The sequence below is a fragment of the Lepisma saccharinum genome, chromosome 9, assembly GCF_977018435.1.
Source record: "Lepisma saccharinum chromosome 9, izLepSacc3.1, whole genome shotgun sequence".
Lineage (NCBI taxonomy): Eukaryota > Metazoa > Arthropoda > Insecta > Zygentoma > Lepismatidae > Lepisma > Lepisma saccharinum.
This window is the reverse complement of record NC_139237.1, coordinates 75,068,786-75,089,528: the sequence shown is the minus strand read 5'-3', so window position 1 is coordinate 75,089,528 and position 20,743 is coordinate 75,068,786. Positions and strand designations below refer to the sequence as shown.

The 20,743-nt window shown below is 40.0% G+C and overlaps 2 protein-coding genes across 3 annotated transcripts in view; one reads left to right on the top strand and one right to left on the bottom strand.

Moving 5' to 3' along the window:
* LOC145992738 (tectonic-2-like) overlaps positions 1-20,743 on the bottom strand; it is a 619,016-nt gene that overhangs the window by 466,157 nt on the left and 132,116 nt on the right. The gene's annotated exons all lie outside the window — the stretch shown is intronic.
* Positions 1-20,743, top strand: part of LOC145992150 (uncharacterized) — a 266,282-nt gene that overhangs the window by 228,243 nt on the left and 17,296 nt on the right. For both annotated transcript variants that reach the window (XM_083128421.1, XM_083128422.1), the window contains 3 exons: positions 7,879-8,602; positions 14,529-14,665; positions 20,142-20,294. In XM_083128421.1, the coding sequence (XP_082984547.1) occupies positions 7,989-8,602; positions 14,529-14,665; positions 20,142-20,294 (904 nt within the window). In that variant the 5' untranslated portion in view covers positions 7,879-7,988. The remainder of the gene's footprint in view (positions 1-7,878; positions 8,603-14,528; positions 14,666-20,141; positions 20,295-20,743) is intronic.

Sequence of the window (20,743 nt, the reverse complement as noted above, 5' to 3'; positions counted from 1 at the left end):
CTTGTGAGTATTCCTGCATCAATTTCATCATATAATCACTCATTCTAATCTTCGCGATTAGCCGAAAGTGTAAGAAAAGCGAAGTAAAATAAATGAACTAAATGAATCCTCTATATTCCCTTTTTCTCTTTCTCTCCTTTTCCATTTTTCTTATATTTCCTCTCTTCCCCTTTTTTCTCCGTCATTCCTATCTTTCTCTCTCCTCACTTCCCTTTCATTCTCTTTTTCTCTTTAATTCTCATTCTCTCTCTCTTCTTTCTTTCTCCTTCTCTCATTCTTCCCTTTCATTGTCCTTTTCTATCTTTTCCCTTTCATGCCCCTTCTCCCTCTCTCTTTCTCTTCGCTTTCTTTCTCCATCTCCCTTCCCTTTCATTCTCCTTTTCTCTTTTTTCCCTTTCATGTTCCTTCTCTCTCTTCTCTTTCTTTTTCCTTCTCTCTTTTTCCCTTTCATTCTCCTTTTCTCTTTTTTCCCTTTCATTTTCCTTCTCTCTCGTCTTTCTTTCTCCTTCTCTCTTTTTCCTTCATTCTCCTTTTCTTTTTCCTTTTTATGCTCCTTCTCTCTCTTCTTTTTCATTTTCCTTCTCTCTCTTCCCTTTCATTCTCCTTTTTTTCCCTTTCATTATCTTTTTTTCCCTTTCATTCTCCTTTTTCACTTTCAATCTCTTTTTTCCCTTTCGTTCTCCTTTTTTTCCCCTTTCGTTCTCCTTTTTTTCCCTTTCGTTCTCCTTTTTTTCCCTTTCGTTCTCCTTTTTTCCCTTTCATTCTCCTTCTCGCTTTCTTTTCTATCTCTCCTCCCTCTTTCCTTCCTTTTCATTCTTTCCTTTCTTCCTTATCTCTCTCTTTATCTATCTCTCTTCTTTCTCATCTCTCTCCTACCTTTGTTTCTTCCTCCTTCTTTCTTTCCTCTCTTCCATTTCACTTCATACATATATACAACGCAGGCTATAAAAAAATGTTGATGTATCTACGAGAAGCCACTATGTTGCAAACCAAGAGAACAACTTTATTCATACCAAAATGGAGCACTCTCTCCCTGCTCCGCTAGCACTCAGTGCTCGACCCATTATCGCCAGGTCCTCAGGAGCTACAATTCCTATCACGTGTTCAGAGAAGACAGGAAACCATGTAATGAACCCACACACGAGAGCGACCTTTGGTCATTTGGTATTCCTTTCGGCGAACTCTACGTACATACATGGAAGCACACAGGTGTACAAACATGCCGGTAATTACAGTACAACGCCGCGAAAAACGCCATGCCCCGGATCTCACGCCTCTGTAATGCCAACGCGTTAAGAGGTAGGCGCAAAACAGACCGACCATGTTAGTTAACAATATGCATGTATTACAACAGTATGGGTAATGTTTACTTACAATGAACAATTAGAGAAAAATGTATTTATTTAACTCTGCTTCTAAGGGTGGAAATTCAGTGTCATGCCTTAGCTTACACTCCAACAATAGCACATTTATCCAGAAAACCATAAACCATAAATTCTAATAGGTTCTATTGGGTTTCGCTGTAGGACCGGAACCTTCTTCCTCGCACAATTTAAATTCGGTCCAAGTTGCGTATTGTTTCATTGAAAAAAGGTTCCTGGACCTTATTTAAATTGATCCGGAAAAAACTTTTTGGACCGAATTGACATACTTTACAGATAAAAAGGTTCTTTACGGTCCAGAACCCATTTACGCTTGCTGATTTTATCTCCTGGACCGGAATTGAATTTATTTAAAATTCCTGGACCTTTAACAATCCTGCATTTATCTACATAAAATCATAATATAGGCCTTATTCACAAAACAAAGAAGAAACATATACCCTTCACAACAGACATACCACAGTAAAAAAAAAAAATCCGATTTCAAGACACTTTCTTATTGGTCTGTGCTACTTTACGTCACATTTCTACAAGTTGGTTTCACGCGATACGAGGATGAATGATGAACTGATCAATGGATGATGAGACAATGATACTTCCATGCCTTGCCCGAGTTCAAACGGCGATCCTCTGGCTTAGTAACACGTAATTCTGTCCTCCCTGCGACGGTTGCCGGTGTTAGTGTGTATTAGTAAAACATCATTCAATTATTAATAAAAAAAATGTTGACGGGGGATGTGTATAATTAATCCTTGGAGCTCTGGGAGCAGAGGTTCAAATTGCCCCAGTGCCCGCTTCGTACTGCAGATAGTTATGTAGGGACTCTCGTTTTATAGAAAGCGTGGATTGGTTGCCTGATTGATTTGCCGTATTTGCCGGTGTATAAGACGCACATTTTTCTTTAAAAATAGGCCTGAAAAACAAGCCGATACTCAGGTTTTTATTACCTTCATTTCTGAAATTGTCTCTGTTCTGAGACGATTTCCTTTTTGCTTCCTTTCGGTGTGTGACGAAGAAAATTAAAGTATATTATATCCTAGATAGATTAGGTAAGTTATTTTATGATAGTAGACCTACCTGGTATTACCTTATATTTGAAATACTATAAATGAATTATAAATTCAGTGATAAAGTTTTTTATCCGTGAAAAATGTTTTTAAAAAAGGGGGACTAATACGGTAGTTTATTTTACTTCGCCTTTCTGCCACTCTTGGGTAATCGCAAAGATGAGGATGAATGGTGATAATGTGAGATGGCTGAAGGGACAATCAGAAACACAAACCCGAAGCCATACAGAGGATTATACTGGCTGCGAGTCCACACGCCAGAGCCTCGCTAGTCTGCAGAATGCAGTCCAGGTACTGCGTGGAATGGAGGTTGACTTGATTGAGTTGGCGTTTTTAAGTCCACTTTATGCGCAGTACGGCTAGTTTAAAGTGGGGTCCGAACCACTATGTGCCTCCACCGGGTATCGAACCCGGAACCCCTTGACTACAAGGCGACGTCGCTACCACTACGCCATCGGGGAGCCCCCCTTACACCCGAAAGAGAGAGTGGAAGAAAAGGAACACAGAAAGGAGAGAAAAACAGAGAAGGAAGGAAGATAGAGAAGAAGAAAAAGTAAGAGGAGGAGAGAGAGAGAGAGAGAGAGAGAGAGAGAGAGAGAGAGAGAGAGAGAGAGAGAGAGAGAGAGAGAGAGAGAGAGAGAGAGAGAGAGAGAGAGAGAGAGGAGGGGCTGCTCCCCGAATGTTTAGGACAAGGTCAACCCTCCGTGCCTACAGCCAGCGAGAAGCGTGTCACCATGATTTCCCTGGTGACGCAGTTCCAATGGCTTCCACCGACTCATTAGAAACTGATGTGTGACATGATTCTCTCCATCCGAAAACTTTTCCATCCACGTCGTAATTAATTTCTAATCAGTTTCATTCCATTGCTGAATCACTCGGAACATTCTCTGTAGTTTTCGAACACCACTCGGCATATCTAACGCCCTGTGCAACAAGCGCAATCTTAAGGCTCGCCTGGACCTCTGGCATTCGAATGGGCGAATTTTTTTCAATTTTTTTTCTCTCCATTCGAAAAACCTCTTGGATATTTCAAAATATGAAAAATTACATCAGCTTAGAATTCCTTCTAGAGCATTGACGTGAATTTTCGTGTAGTTGTCTTTCACTGTTGTCTAGATATTATCAATAGTTTTGTGATTACATAAGTCTATTAAACTTTTGATAATATCTAGACAACAATGAAAGAAAACTACATGAAAATTCACGTCAATGCTCTAGAAGGAATTCTAAGCTGATGTAATGTTTCATATTTTGAAATATCCAAGAGGTTTTTCGAATGGAGCGTAAAAGGTTCAGCCGAGCCTGGACAGCGCGCCTAGTGCCAGAAACTAGATGAATCAATCTAGCACATAAAATCTATGACTGTATGTAAATACAGTTCAAAATTCAACTTTAAATTATATAAATCGGCCAGTTTCAGCTCCGGGCATAATTATAGCTGGCTACAATATGTCACACTCTTTTATTACAGAAAAGAAAAGGGAACCGAATCTGCAATAAAAGAGCAAAAAAATAATAAATACAGCTCGACCAAGAAGAGAGAAAACCCTGCCGCGCTGTCGCCATATTTCAACACTATGCGAGGGGAGGGAGAGTGGGCGATGTAATGAGCTGCTTACCATGCTATCCTGGCCTTGCGTTGCCAAAATGTACGTTGTCATCTTTAATGTTTGTATTATGAAGGAGAACCGTACGCAGCGAAAATAGACACGAAACATTCTTGAAGATTTTGGCAACAAATCAAGGGAGGGGAGTTAATACGTGTTGGCAACACGGGTGCAGTCGGGCACAAACCAAAGGGAAGCGAGAGAAGAAAAAGATAGCCTGTCCACTTTTATTTGGCGAGGTTTTTCTCGTCTTGGTTGTGCTGTAACTATGAAAATGTAACGGAAGTTGCATGTCTCTCAGTCGAAATATGGTAATTAGTGTTTTAAAAGTTTACATGTCTTTTACACACAAACACATGCGTAGTACAGGCTGTGGAGTACGATTCTGTTTAGGTTATTTGTATTACGTACACGGTGTGGTTGTTAGCTGTCTAGTAATTTTGGTTCCGTGATTTTGAGTAATGAAGTTCACGGAACTTTTATATCACACATGATGTTGGTTGGTTGATTTGTTGTTTTAAGTCCACTTTATGCACAGTAAGGCTAATTGGGACTGGACCTACAGTTTATAGTGGGATCCGAACCACTTGTGCCTCCACTGGGTATCGAACCCGGGACCCCTTGATTACAAGGCGACGACGCTACCACTGCGCCATCGGGGAAGCCCTATATCACACATGAGTATGCATACTACGAGCCATGTGGAAATCTGTCAGTTTGGGGGTGAAGCTTCTGTTTACGGATTAAATGAGTCTGTTTTCAGTTTGAATCTGTTTTAAATATGTTTTTAATTGAAAAAATGTTAAACAAATACGTTTTAAATGCCATAACGTCACAAAAACAAAGTAACTGCTATATTTCAAACACACGCACAGCAAAACTTCTATGTAATATTTCCCTATCCGTTATTATGTCTTTGCTTTTCCTTTACAAAAAACATGCCATGACCAAGCCTTGAAGGGTTGCAAATGTCCGGGAGTTATTATTGAAAATTTCTGCCCAATATTTATGTAGGAGTTATTTGCAATCAACATTCTCCATCAGATATAATTCCCATTCTGTGGACACTTCTTTGATCTTAATGTATGAAACAAAATTACCCAATTAGCAATGTTCACAAGTGAAGCATAATAACAATAATGACGGTTTTGAAAATAAATTACAAAAGTTTTAAAAGGTAGTCTTTTTTAAAAAAGGACATTTGGATACACTGACATCACCTTCTTTCACTCATTTGCCTTGGACGTGTACGGTAATTTCATTAAAGGGAAGGTCAATATGTTCAGTTCTCCCAGGGGATGTGATCCTAACTATCACATGTTTATTTTAGCACAGGTCAACAAAGTGATGGATGGTAGCATATAGTGTTTGCAGGTGGAACAAAAAAATAACAGACTGTGGAGTCCCAAGTGTGTAGTGAATACTCTGGGGAGAACGGATGCCAACACAACTGTTTCAAACGCTGTGAAACAGTAATGAGTTCGGTTTTTTTATTTTATTTTATTGTTACTCTGCACGAAATGTTTTACATCCTATATTGAGGTTAACAGTGCACCCGCTGGGGTATTATCGTAACATTACAACTTCGTTTCCGATGTTTTTCGGAACAAACATGTTTAGTAATTGAAACTGTACCTTTTATGTTCTTATTTTTACTATTTTGCTTTACTAGATTTAGAGTACGACACACCGATGCAAATCCTAGATAATATGAACTGTGGGGTTTATATCTACTTCATACTTACTCATGACTATTCAAAGTAAGTTTTTCGTAAGTTAACGCTGAATGGTGGGGTTTAGGACTACTTGATACTTACTCATGCTGAATCAAAGTGAGTTTTCCTACAGTTTTGCCGGGCTAGGAACGGAGGCGGAGACCGCCTTCATGGCAGTGACCTTGTGTTTCTACGTTTACCTGCGAAGGAACTCGTGGTCAAACAACCAATTAGGCCCACCGGTTTTGCAAGACCCGACAACAATAAAATTCCCCTCCACAAAGCAGCCAGTAGGGAAACAGGATTTTGCCAAAATAACAGTTCTGCGCTGCGATTGCACACCGGTTAGTAAGGCGGCGGAATTGTAAGTTGAAGTTAGATAATATGAATTTTAAGTTGAAGTTAGATAATATGAATTCCTAAGTTGAAGTTAGATAATATGAATTCCTAAGTTGAAGTTAGATAATATGAATTCCTAAGTTGAAGTTAGATAATATGAAGTCCTAAGTTGAAGTTAGATAATATGAACTCCTAAGTTGAAGTTAGATAATATGAACTCCTAAGTTGAAGTTAGATAATATGAACTCCTAAGTTGAAGTTAGATAATATGAACTCCTAAGTTGAAGTTAGATAATATGAACTCCTAAGTTGAAGTTAGATAATATGAACTCCTAAGTTGAAGTTAGATAATATGAACTCCTAAGTTGAAGTTAGATAATATGAACTCCTAAGTTGAAGTTAGATAATATGAACTCCTAAGTTGAAGTTAGATAATATGAACTCCTAAGTTGAAGTTAGATAATATGAACTCCTAAGTTGAAGTTAGATAATATGAACTCCTAAGTTGAAGTTAGATAATATGAACTCCTAAGTTGAAGTTAGATAATATGAACTCCTAAGTTGAAGTTAGATAATATGAACTCCTAAGTTGAAGTTAGATAATATGAACTCCTAAGTTGAAGTTAGATAATATGAACTCCTAAGTTGAAGTTAGATAATATGAACTCCTAAGTTGAAGTTAGATAATATGAACTCCTAAGTTGAAGTTAGATAATATGAACTCCTAAGTTGAAGTTAGATAATATGAACTCCTAAGTTGAAGTTAGATAATATGAACTCCTAAGTTGAAGTTAGATAATATGAACTCCTAAGTTGAAGTTAGATAATATGAACTCCTAAGTTGAAGTTAGATAATATGAACTCCTAAGTTGAAGTTAGATAATATGAACTCCTAAGTTGAAGTTAGATAATATGAACTCCTAAGTTGAAGTTAAATTATGAACTCCTAAGTTGAAGTTAAATTATATGAATTGCGTGGTTTAGATAGTATTTACTCGTGCCGATGAAAAGTCAGTTTTTGCCTTAGTTAACTTAGCTCAGGTAGGATAACACGGTTGAACCTACTGTGAAGCGTGTCTCTACCCCCCCTCCCTTTTTGATTACAAAGCAAGTACGTATTTTGTATTGATTAATTCAATTTCTTATCTCTAGGTATTCTAGAGAATATTGTAAGTTGTTATTGGGGAGATGAGCCCCCCCTAAAAAAAACCACCGAATTTCATGCTCATAGCTGGAATGGTTTTGGAAATACAGCAACATTATAAAGAAAGTATCGATTTAAATAGGCTGGCGCGTAGCCAAACGGTTAGTACTCTCGCCTTTGGTGCGTGCTGTCCCGGATTCGATTCCCGGTGGGTGCCCCAAAATTTCGGTGAAGTCGGGACAATTGGGGGAGCTACTTGAAAAGAAGTAGTAGCGGGCTCCGGTTTCGAAACCCAGAAAACAGCGGCGATGGGACTCTTGGCAGGCCCTGGCTCTCAGAGGGGCGTTGCGCCACGGAGTTCTATTTCTAGTTAGTGTTGAATATTCAAACAACATAAGACAAGTTACATAATGTAAGCAATAACAAGCCATCCATCCCTTGACCTAGATTCGAACGCATGAGGCACAGGTGGGTAGTGCGTGTATCGAGCATGTGCGTCGGAAGGGCGGAGGGAAAAAATCCATTTAACTGATAGGTTGCATGCTGGGAAGCAAATGTCACGCTCATGACGCATGTTCAATGGAAGCTCCAGCACACGCTCACAGTCTCCTTTCTCGTTTGCAGATCGCTTCGCCTCTCCCCTGCGCTCACCGTTGTCCTCGCCTCACCATGCCCTAGCCTCCGGAGGGATCCACTCAGCGCGAGAGGAACCGCTGCCAGAAGCAAGTGTCAGGATGCGGTGGCGAAACGCGGGAGCCGAGAGGCAGCAGGCGTCCCTGAGGCAGAGGAGGTGCTGCACCATCTGGGTCATGCTGGTCGTGGGCATCCTGGCAGGCTCGGAGGCGGCGACGCCGAAGTGCCCGGACAGCAGCGGCATCTGGCCGTGCGTCTGCAACATTAAGAAGATAGGCCTGGACATCATATGCGAGCACACCAACAACAATCACATAGAGAAGGCGATGGAAAACCTCAAGCGGAGACCCGTGGTCATCTTCTACCTGAAGCTGCGGCACAACAACCTCCCCAAGCTGCACGACTACATCTTCATGGGGCTTGAGATCAGCCACCTCAACATCCACAACAGCAGCCTGGCCGTGCTGGAGCAGTCCTCCCTCAGCTCTCTGGGGACCAAGCTCACCCAGCTGGACATCTCGACCAACAAGATCAGGACGGTCCCGTCGTCTGCCTTCAGGAACCTGCACGCCCTGCTCATCCTCAACATGAACCATAACAACATCACCGTCATCCACGACCAGTCCTTCGTAGGCCTTGACACTCTGGAGATACTCCTCCTGTACGAGAACCAGGTTAACAAGATAGAACCCCGCGCGTTTCAAGGATTGGAAAAGTGAGTACCTTCGTTAATTTTCAAATTAAAACCGCATGCCAAAAATACAGGGTGTCTGTACATAGCTGTTGTTGTAATATTTTTAAATATGAAAGTTACTAGTTTTCCTAAAGTCTGATATTTGTTGCTCTTGCAAGTTGAACTAACGATTTAAAAAAAAAACTATTTTACTGCTGACCTAAGATTTAGTCCCACGTCAGGTTCAGAATTTTAAATAATTTCGACTCCTATCACTATGAAATATTTTATTATTTAAACAAAAAATTCATGTTGTCATTTAACATTTAATTTAAATTCTTTAGATTTATGCACGACTAGGCTAATCCAGACTGGAATTTCGTGATTATGGTAAGTTTGGTGGTAATGTGCTTCAGCTCATCCAATATGTGTAGACTGCTTTTTCGTACCCTACCATTCAACATTCCTCAAAGAAAAACTCAGTGTGTCTCAGATCTGGTGCCCGAAGTAGTCAGATTCCATTCGAAAATAATATGTCTTGAAGGATCTGATGACCTGCATGACTTTGTCAGAAGTGTGCTACGTTGCCTCATCTGGAAGACGTGACAACAATAAGGATTTCCATAATAAATTACTGGTCGGCCTAGTAGTGAAACACCCCGCAGTATTAACCATCAGAAAATCGAGGTTGCAATACCGTCAGTGATTCGCAGAGACTCGTATTTAAGGTGCAAACGAAACATTTTAACTGTCACGTTACACTGTCAGATCTCTATGAGTGGGCGATATCCTGAAAGCTTCGGGACACGTTTTCATGTATCAATTAGTGTTATGGAGTACCCCACCTACGTCCCACAATGCATGTTTGGTTTCCATTTATTGTTATTTTAACTCTCCCGCAGGGTTCAAACGAAATAGGGTGTGGATGATTGCATGTCATGTGAAGCAATTGCAGACTTCCAACATAAACCCGCCCACCAAGGAGCTGCAGAATACACGTCTCCTCAGAACAAAAACAGGTTTTCCTTACAGCAAAAACCTCTGAAAATAACTAGAGAATAGGTTTTTCAATACGCGAAATGCATCGGGTAAATCAACATATTAAACTTTGAAAATGAAAATATTTGTCTCTCGTTGTCAATTCTCTTCTGAAACATTCTCTCTTCTACAACTGCTGTCCTCCTTGGCGGAGTGGTTATCACAGCACGCTATGACGCCAGGGGTCCCGGGTTCGAATACCGGCTCGGCCAGAGGGTTTATTTGTGAGTGTTCCTTCACCAATTTCATCATATTGTTTCCTCATTTTCATCTTAGCTTTTCCTCCACTTTTGGCTAAACGCAATCTAAAATAAGGCAAATCTATTTCAGGTCTACTATTAAAATACTTTTGATATGTGATTTCAGAGCAATAAATTTTAAACACATCTTTACCATACACACACACCAAAGAGGCTTTGCTGAGATTTTCAAAAATCAATTTTATAGAATTGTATGGAAAAATTACGTTACACTCAAAACTGGTGTTATACCATAACAAATCAAATTAAATTCATTTCAGTCTCAAAGGGCAAGACTCCAAAGGCTAAACAAATTTCAGATACATGCAAATTTCCAAAATTGATATTAAAATAACTTTCATTTCAAGTACGCGCGCGAGTGAAGAATGAATGCACTCTCGGCATACAGAGCCTGAATATATGCCACCCTAGCCTCGGGGCAGAACGTACTGTGTAGTAGGATCGATAGGTCCGAAAATGAAACTTGACGCCGAACGAATAAAATTACACGTCGAGTTATCAAGTAAATTACATTACCATTGGTTTTTACATTTTTTTAATTTAGCTTGAAAACAAAAAGTAGCTTTTTTTTACCTTCATGCTAGCGACGTTTTTGGAAAACTCTGTCATCGATCTCCTTCTCTGCTAAGCTTACCTGAAAAAAAATACAAAGAAACATGTATTTACAAGTTTTGCCAAAAATAAAAGATAAATATTCTAGTAAGGTTATTCAACGGGCATGCATAACTTTTGAAGCAAACACACAGAACACAAAAAAACCATAAGGCACTAATGGCAACAATATATAGGTACTAATGACAACAATAATGAATCATTCTGAAGAAAGAATGCGACAGTTACCATCATATGTTGTTTACCGTACTACATCTTCGTTTGCCCATCCATCTGCCTGTGGAAAGCTACAGCATTATATGAATATGTCCACGTTATCTCCGATCCATAAAGCAATATGTTTTTAACATATGTTCTAAAAATGTTTTCAATGAGTTTCAATGAGAGTTTTGAAAAACATGTCCTTCTCACTTTCTCCGCCTTTACTCATTATTAAGCCCCCTATTTTTACATAGCAAAAACATGCGAAACACGAGGCGCATCCAGAAAGTAAGTTACGATTAGCCATAAAATAAAGCAAGGACATCAGAAGTAATTGTCATTAGTTAGAGAGACCCATAACCTACTTTTCGACATATTCCCCACCATCGCTGAGGCATTTGTCGTAGCGTGGAACAAAGTTTGGTACGCCCGTGTCACATGCCATCGCTAAAGACTGAAAGGGTCTGTACAACAGTGGCACTGTCAAAACGTTGTCCTGCCAGAAATCACTTCAGCTGAACGAAGATAGGAAAACTCCCTGGGCGTGAGGTCGGATCCTAAAGCGACTGCCTTCACAGCGCTGCGAATGCACCAGATTACAGCCACATACCAACTCTTCCTGCCTGCATATGCCGTGTTCCGACCATTTTCACCGCGTACGGACGCGATCGGAATCTACTTTCTGGACGCGCCTCGTACACATAGGAAATCATTGAAATAGAAAAAAACAACTTAAGTATATTTGAACATGTAATAATATTCTGTAATAATACAAACAATAATATTTGCAGACGATCAGATATTGATTGCACCAATTGAATTTGATCTACAAAAGTCTATTTACAAATTTCAATCAATTGTTACAAATTATAACATGAAAATTTCAGAGGATAAAACAAATTCAATGGCAATAAATGGTATGAAACTTCCTAGAGTGAAAATAGTGATAAACTATAAAATAATTGAACAGGTAACATACTTTGTATATTTGGAAGTCACATTTCGCAGTTCAAACACCAAAAAGATGTTGAGACAAATTTGGTAAAATATAATAGATTAAATGGAACTTTGAAAATAAATTTTGGAAAACAAATGAGAAAAGAAATTCAAAGTAGATACCATAACATAATTTCAAAACCGGCCCTTCCATATGGCAGCAAATATTGCACTCTTCGCCAACATGATAAACCTAACATAAATTGTTCACAAACGAGATATTTGCTGTCTTCACATGAAGTAATGTTAGAGGAGAAAGTCAAAAATAAAGAAATCCGAAATAAGTGGAAGTTCAAAGCAATGGTGGGAGAAATTAAAAAAATATCACTTAAAGTGTTCTGAGGATGCCAGATAGCCCTTTGTCTCGATAATTATTACATTACAGGCCAAAAGGAAAAATAAGTTTAGGAAGACCATATCGTCGATTGAATGATCAATTTTTGTAGTCGAAGAACAGGCTTTGCCGGAACCAGTGGCAGAGTTGTTAGCACATCGCACTACGATGCCAGGAGTCCCGGGTTCGAATCCTGGCCTGGGCATGGATATTTGTAAGTGTCCATTCATCAATTTCATCATATCATCACTCATCCCCATCTTCGCAAATTAGCCAAAATGCACAAAAAGCTAAGTAAAATAAAGCAAATCAATAAATCAAAGCAGAACAGGCTTTTGTTACAGAGATCTGCAAGGGAACAAAGAAGAAGAGGAGTCTCTGTTTCTGTTTTAAGTCCACTTTATGCACAGTAAGGTTATTTGGGACTGGACTTACAGTTTAAAGTGGGATCCGAACCACGATGTGCCTCTACCGGGTATCGAACCCGGGACCCCTTGATTACAAGGCGATGACACTACCAATGTGCCATCTGGGAGGCCCAAAGAAGAAGAAGAATAATATTCTTAGTAATATTCGATGATTTTCTTCATTCCTGTGCTATTTCTTCGTACGAGCGGATTCCTTGAAAATTCCGTCAGGGCCACTGCTTGAACTGTTGACTTGCAGGGACTATTCAGAGAATCAAGAGGGTTAGTTTGCAAAATGTGATAGTAGCAAAGAACCAAAGGGCAATGCTTGGGGTTTGCATCTCTGACTAAAACTTATAAATTTGTTTTCGGTCTACACATCATGGCTCACACTCATTTGACTCACCCTCTTTACTTCTTCTCCTACTGTTTGTTGCTGTCTGGGTTTGACACAGGAAAAGGAAGTTCAAAGTAAAGGAAGGAATGGAAACTGACGCAAAGGAAGTTAAGGTCGTCGACAAAAAAAGAAAGTATCTGGAAAATTTTCCGGAACGAGATAGTGGAAAATTTTCCGCGAAGTTGCAGATAATTCTCCTTTCAGGACATCCTGCGTCAAACGCTGAATTGTTTAACAATTCTCCCACGAAGAGGAAATGAAGGGTCCCAGACATGCTTAAAAACACGCAATGTCGTGGAGACACGCCACGCACACACGCACCCGCCTCGTTTACATACTCCACGGTTAACCCACACGAATCGATATGACCCAGAATAGAGTATTGGGGGGGGGGGGAGCTGCTTCCATTTCATTATGCATTCCCTATCTCAACCGTGTCATTGCGAGGATGGAGAGATTCGTGTTCGATCACCGGAAGATGGTACAGTGTTCGGTTACAATGGCATGCAAGGCTCTATTTGTTACGTATCTTCTCCACCGCTTGTGGAAATGTTTTCTGCATTTAGAGCATTGAAGCACTACATCACTTTTTCCTTATTTTGATAAAAGTTAAGAGATTCCATCTTTCGTTTCCTACTGTCGCTCCGAAGGACTCTTTTTTGCATTCCCAGTTGCAAACAATAATAGTTTCGTCATATTACACGAAGAAATAGCAAGCCTTACTCTTCGGTCCTGCCAATTCTCACTCACACACACCTTGTGTATAAAGGTACTAAGGTTGTTAACAGTTTGGGTCTCTCCCCTTAATTGGACTTCTCAGTTTAGTTTTTTTTATAAAGCGAAGAGCAATTACACCTTAATTTACACTATCTCCTATGCGTGTAGGAAAACAGATGAATTTTACTTCCATCAATCAATTCGTGTTGTATTCCTAGGTACATAGGGCACGATACAACAATGTGGTAACTAAGCCCCGCGACAGGTTAAGTTTGCAGCAAGTTTTATGTATTAATCCGCGCGAGAACGGCGCTCAGAATCTCCCGTACCAGTCTTGCCTCAACCGCCGAGCTGTTCATATCACAGACAGTGAGAAAATCGGCAGTATTGCAGCGGAACTATATTCTGCGCGCACGTTTGGGTCTGTATATGCGAAAAGTTGCTGCAAAGTTAACCTGTCGCGGGGCTTGACACACTCACAACAGTTATTATTTTAATCGTCCACCAATGAGATAAATTAACATATTTATACACATCATCAACGATACATTTAAAATCAATATTCTCAAAACATATCAATATGAATTATTAACAACTTACAATTCGTAACAGTCATTAGTGTCTACATGAACGAACCTTCTAGATTATTCCATTTTTCTAAGAGTTTGGCACGAAGGTTGGTCGTCAACCACAAGCTCTTATAATTGCGCCATAGAGTTGAAACTCTAGTAGTCACCGGCAAGGTCATTACAAAGTGCTTGATGGAGAAAGTCAGGAAGGTGCATCAAACGCATCAATTGAAAATTTAAAGGACAGCTCGACATAGAAATAAATACTCACTTAAATCATGTGATGAATTTTGGCGTTACCTTTACAAATGGCACAAAAATGCATCGAACTGTAAAACTGATTCTTGGCAAAGGAAATAAACACACTTTAGTGCATCAATCAAAGCGTTTCTGGTGGAAAATTTGCTTTATTTTCTTTTATTCGTTTCCTTTTGTAGGAAGCTGAAGCGCTTAAACCTTGGAGGGAACAGGCTGAATGAGATCCCGACGGACGCCCTCTCCATCCTAGACAACCTAGAGAAGCTGGAGATGCAGGAGAATATTATCCCCGAGATTTCTCAAGGCGACTTCGCAGGTGAGCAACAAGAAATACAATAGGATAGATACTCGAGTTGGACTCCAAATAAAAACGAGTTATGTACATCAAAATTTATCTTATTCAATTATTTTTTTTCAAGTATGCGTTATTCTATAAATAAAAAAAAAACAGGTGGTCCGATCTTGATGAAATTTTAGTACGGTTCAGGCAAAATGGTTCTAAACACAATTTTCAGCTTTTTAAAATTTGACAAAAAAAACTGTTCTTGTCAATTTTGCGAAACAACTTTTTCTTATCATTGGGCAGTCCTACAAACATAATATTGGTCTTGTTTCGAAGCTCTTTGCATTTGTCTTTGAAATGTATTATCATTGTCAAATCACATTGCGAAACCGATTTTATACAGATTTTTATTTAACTGAGTAAGGATGCCACCCTGCACGTACTGACTCGCAGTGACATCGCAGTGTCCATGGTTCAACGGATATCACTGTATGCGGTGTTGACATTCAGTGGCCAGACAACATTTTTGACACACACTTTTTCCACTTACCGCACACGTTTCTGATTCAACATTATTTCCCCCCCCTTCCCCCACACACGCACGCGTGCGTGCGTTTGGCTAATAAGCACGAGATTTTTAAACGGCAGCATCTTGCGTCATTCATTTTTCTTAGGGAGTACAAGGGGTACAATTCAGACCCAAAGAATTAGAAGAGTAATCTAACCCGTTCCAAAATTTACGGGTGTACAGCGTACCCCGGTACACCCTGTTCATGATTACATATGTCGCATAATTTTGCCACATTTGGATAGAAAAATGTAACCCTAGTGGTAGAAACCCCATGTGAGGGTAATTTTAAAGCTCTTTCAATAGGCATTAATTTGATGTGTGAGAAAATATCATCTGAAGCAAAATAAGCCATTATCAAACTTTTGTTAATTGAAAATCTGAAAACCAATTCTTAGGGGGGAAAATCCTCGTTTCTAAAGGGAGGGAAATAATGTTGAATCAGAAACGCGTGCAGTAAGTGCATTACAGCAGACTATCCATTTGCTACAGTGGACAAATAGAATATCTAATTCCCGCCATAACCCACAACGGTGGGTGCCTTGTTTAAGAAGAACAATAGTGAAAGAACTAACTTAGGTTTGGATAACTGACATATTTTCCACACGTTACGGCCCGCTTTAGACGGAAACATTACATTTCTTTTAATATTTTTGCTAGAATAAATGCTATGTAAATGCTTCTAAAAACCATAAATGAGGTACTTTACACAGAAGGATTTCATGGATCATTTGGGTTAACTTTTGCGATTACAGTTTTTAATATATACAGGGTGTCTCAAAAAGTCACTTAACACCCCCGGTACAAGGCCACTGCAGCGCGCAACATGGAAATGGTGATGATCAATCGTTATCAGGCCAAGGGGGAACCAGATTGACGCCACCCGCACGGTCGGCGGTCATCTGAATTCAACTTCAGAATTTTAAATGGGAAGGGGGTGATATGATATATCAAATCAGGCTAGAATTTCACGAGAAATGCAATGGTGAAGGTTTTTTCAACGTATCTTTAACCAGTAAAAAGTTATGACTGAATTCTTGTACCAATTTGCTCCTTTTCGAGGTGTTAGAAATATGCCTTCAAATTTGTTTAGCGCATCGGTAATGCATCGAGATCAAAGTGATGTCTAGGGAGAGAAGTTCGCATGCCATTGCATACGATTTTAATCCGATAGATCCACGAAGAGCTGCGCATTATGAATGGTTGTCGCGAACAATACAGTGTGACGCTTCCATTGAATTAAAAGTCCTTCACAGTGACAAGGCTAATGTTTACGTGGCGTTAATGTGGTTCCCCCTTGGCCTGGCAACGATTGGTCATCAACATTTCCATATTGCGCGCTGCAGTGGCCTTGTACCGAGGGTGTTAAGTGACTTTTTGAGCCACCCTGTACAGCACGAAAGACACGTTGAATTACACCATCTATGACGAGTGCACGGTGTTTACATTTGAAACAACTAAAACATTCTTCCATACTTGTACCGGGTATGCTATACAGTATTTAAAAATCTCCACTGATTTGTACAAAAAACCTTTTTATAGGAAACGTTATTCCTCTCAGTTGAATAGCTATTGTATTTTAAAAATGTGAAGTGATACGTTCTTTACATCTGCACTCGTGACCTGGAGGTCGTTTCCAATTGATTATGCTACGAAAAATGATACGATCCTATCCTGGAGAAATACCATGGCATCTGAAATGCCATAAGACTTTTCACTTTACACGGTAGCATTTTGGTCATGGCATGAATGTTCAGAAAAATGCTTTCTTCTAAAGATGGTTCTAAAGGAGTTGTAAGAAAACCGCGATCCTCACAAGCTGAAAAAAAAGTTATCGATACACCCTCGGATCTTTAGCAGCATGCATGATACCGGCGGGGTCCATTTAGTTTCTCGTTTCCGCTCTGATTACGAAGGGTGTGGTCGCGACAGTATGTCATGTATCTTGGCAGTTTCCACCTCCCCACACACCGGCCCGAGCAACGGAAAATGTTCTTCCGCTAAATAGCTTCCCCGTCTCCATCTCTCAAGCGGCCTCTCCGAGATGATTTCCCCCTGAAATAGGGCGAAAGTATACGTTTGCACTTTCTGCAACGTTCTGTGAAGAAACTATACATGCAGGAAACGTGCTACCCCATGCATACATCTGGAGTACGTGTTATAAACGGGGACTACGCCCTAAGGGAAGAGGAAAACGCAAAGGTTACGCCCTCCATCCCTCAGAATCGCATTCCACATGTATTTTTCTTGGTGCCAGCAATGCAACCGGAAGAGCATACAGAATAAATTATATACAGGGTGTGGCAGAAAAACGTCCCTTTCTTATGAGATGTAACTGTATCGAGTTAATAATTTTCGTTTGCCACATCCCTTGAGATAAAATGGCCCATATAGTTGAGTGGCCACCTTGATCGCCGGATCTAACGGCATCTTATTTTTCTTGTGGTGTGTCCTAAAGATCTTGTGAAGCAGACCAAACCGCCAGCCATTGATGCTTTACAAGACACAATTCGGGACGAAATGTCTGACATTAACGAATTACTTCGTAAGGCTTGCTTGACATGGTTGGTAGGGTACCTGACCGTCTCTCATAGGAAGGCCAACATTTTGAACATTTAACTTAAAGTAATTAGTAAAAGGGCATTACTTCTGACGCGCCCTGTCGTGAAAATCTGCATTTGTACCCAGGAGTAAAAACACAAAGCTCCATGGGAGTATAAAGAGAAAAAATATTAATGATTTGTCTCCCATAACTAGGCTAAACTCACACAGTTCATCTTCATATGGAAATGTCCTCGTCCGACCCAGGATGTTGATGGGGCACCAGATATTGACGTAGCTTCAACCCTTACCACAAATCGCTCCGACTCTGTTGGTCGAACACGATTTCGACGTGTGAAATAACAGATTTTCTGCGAGCGGTGCTGGAATCTCTCCTAACCAACACAGAGCCATCATTAACGGGCCGAGCTCAGATCGATTCCGAAACCACTCCAGACATAATTGGCCTTCGCTTTAATAGGGACGCTCCCCTAAGTAAAACGCATTCTATCGTGGTCACGAAAAAAAAAATCAGACGCACCGCAATGGAAAAGTAGAGTGACAAAGTTAAGTCGTGAAAAGTTTGTAGAAAACCATTCAAGCGAACGGACGAGGTTTCTCGCAGGCCAATTACAGGCAGTTAGAGCGAAATACTAGCCTAGATGCGAAGCGAATCTGGGTGGGTCAGAAAATTCCGTAGACGTAAAAAAGTTTCAGCTAGGTAGCTGTAATCAACATCGCTTGTGGGAGGTGCAATAAAAAGTTTAAATGGTGCGACAAAAAATACGGGCAAGGCTTATATACCGAGATTTACGTGTTGCAATTTACAAAATGTGTTCCAGGTTTCAGCACTGATTAAATGAGCTTCAATTCTAATAACTACGTATAATTTTCACACACATTCTCTGTGGTGAGAATGAAGAGTTGTCGTGGTCTAGTCGATATGGCGTCTGACTGCCACGCGGGAGACCCTGGTTCGATTCCCGGGATGGGTGATCTACGGTTAGAATTTTTCCGGCCTTGTGCACGCATAAAGGCGGCCGAAGCCTTACGAAACATTATAGCCTTTTCATCAATTAACCACATATCATGAATCGTCCTAAGAATAACATTAGAAGACAACACCTGATTAACATACATCACCTCCAAGGTGGCCGAAATCGAGAATGTGTGGGGCCCTATCCTCACATCCCCTACATGTACCTTCATGGTACCTCGCTATGTGCACGGGGAACTTTACCATTCTCTGTGAAAACTGTAAGCATGAATATAAAACACCGTTCTTCCATGCTAGATAAATTTTAGGTAAACACTACTTCCCTTGGCGTTAACAAAGTGGGGGGGGGGGGGAATTACAATTATTTACAATTTTTTTTCCTTTAAGAAATTCAGGTCTCCACGGTTTAAAGAAAAGACATGACCAAGTGGGACGGCGGAATGGTACATGGTGAATAAAACAACTGAAATAGGTCTACTAATAAATTATAGGAAGGGTATATGATAGCTCAAAGACTGAGTTAGAATAATGGTCGAAGAGATTATATTAAAGCAAATAAGTAGCTTGAAGCAACTGCTGGTACACAAAGAAAACCGAAGATCAGATGGATACATGATGTCAGCAATGACGTAAGAAATATAATACAATTCAGCAAGCCAGACTTATAAGGAAAATAAGAATCAATATAATATTAATATTGCATACCGCTGTAAATCCTTACTTGTCAGTCGTGCTTGTAAATCATGTACACCGTTTTGTTATAAATGTATTATTTAAATTCTAGTAGCTAATAATTAAATAATGAAAATGATTCTCAGTAATTGTATTAGAGTATTATATGTCGTTTACGTCCTAACTCCAATTATAGATTGTGGAATAATGTTTATTTTTCAGTATTTGTGGGGGTGCATTGCGAGTGCTGTATCTGCAGGGTGAGGAAAAAGTGCGAATCACCAGTATAAAAGCCAATGTCCTGATACACCATGTGGGTGAGGGGAAAGAACCATCTGAGGTTTCCTATCAAGATGGCCGCCATCTTAGAATCAACTTCATTTTCTTTCATGTGTCCGGACAATGATTGGTGTGTCTTTTACAGAGATTGTTCAGACTTTTGGCACACCCTGCATTTTTTCACCGCGCACACATCCTCGGTGACCGAGCGCGTTGAGTGGTCGACTCACGAACTCGCTACCGAGCCCTATACTGTTTCTAAATTCCATCTAATCATAATTTATCTTCATCGTCACGATTTCCCTGAAGAGACCGAAATACGATGCAAAATAAGAAAAATACGAACACACAGAGAAATGCATTCAAAGCATAGCGAAAGTGCAACCGTATATGTTAGAGACACAGAAATGGGCTTCCCAAAAGACCACTAACTCGTCCTTCTGCCCTTGCAGGTATGGGGAATCTGCTGACGCTGAGCCTGGCACACAACAGATTGAAGACCGTTCCAGCCAGGGCATTTGCCGAGCTCCGGAAGATCACGTCCCTGGAGCTGGAAGGGAACATGATTAAAACCATCCACCCCGGTGCTTTCGAAGGAATGGAAGGTAAGGCTACACGTGGAGCTCGATAGCTGGAGGTAAAAGTTTAGCTGGAACGCTGTTGTCTCGTCTCAGGGTGAGGTACAAACTTAGAGATTCGGGAATTATAAATGGTTTTCCAGCAATATATTTTCTAAAATTTTAGATGTGTTTTCTTTGTCAGTAAGTTTAGACAACTTTTGATTTTTCGATATACATTTTCTCATCCACCAGTGGTCATGTTTTATTATTTCTGTTCGCTGCGTGTATTTTATATTTAATTTACAAATCATTATAAACTTGCAAGTGATCAGGAATTAATGTGAAATTAACTCTAAATCAATATGGTTTTGTTCAACTCAAACTTTCCTCACTTAACGTATTAGATATTACTAAGTATGCTAAAACGTTCACTATTGTAATTAGGTAAAAGATTGAGATATATTACGTAGAACTTTCAGCGAAAAATGCAGGCT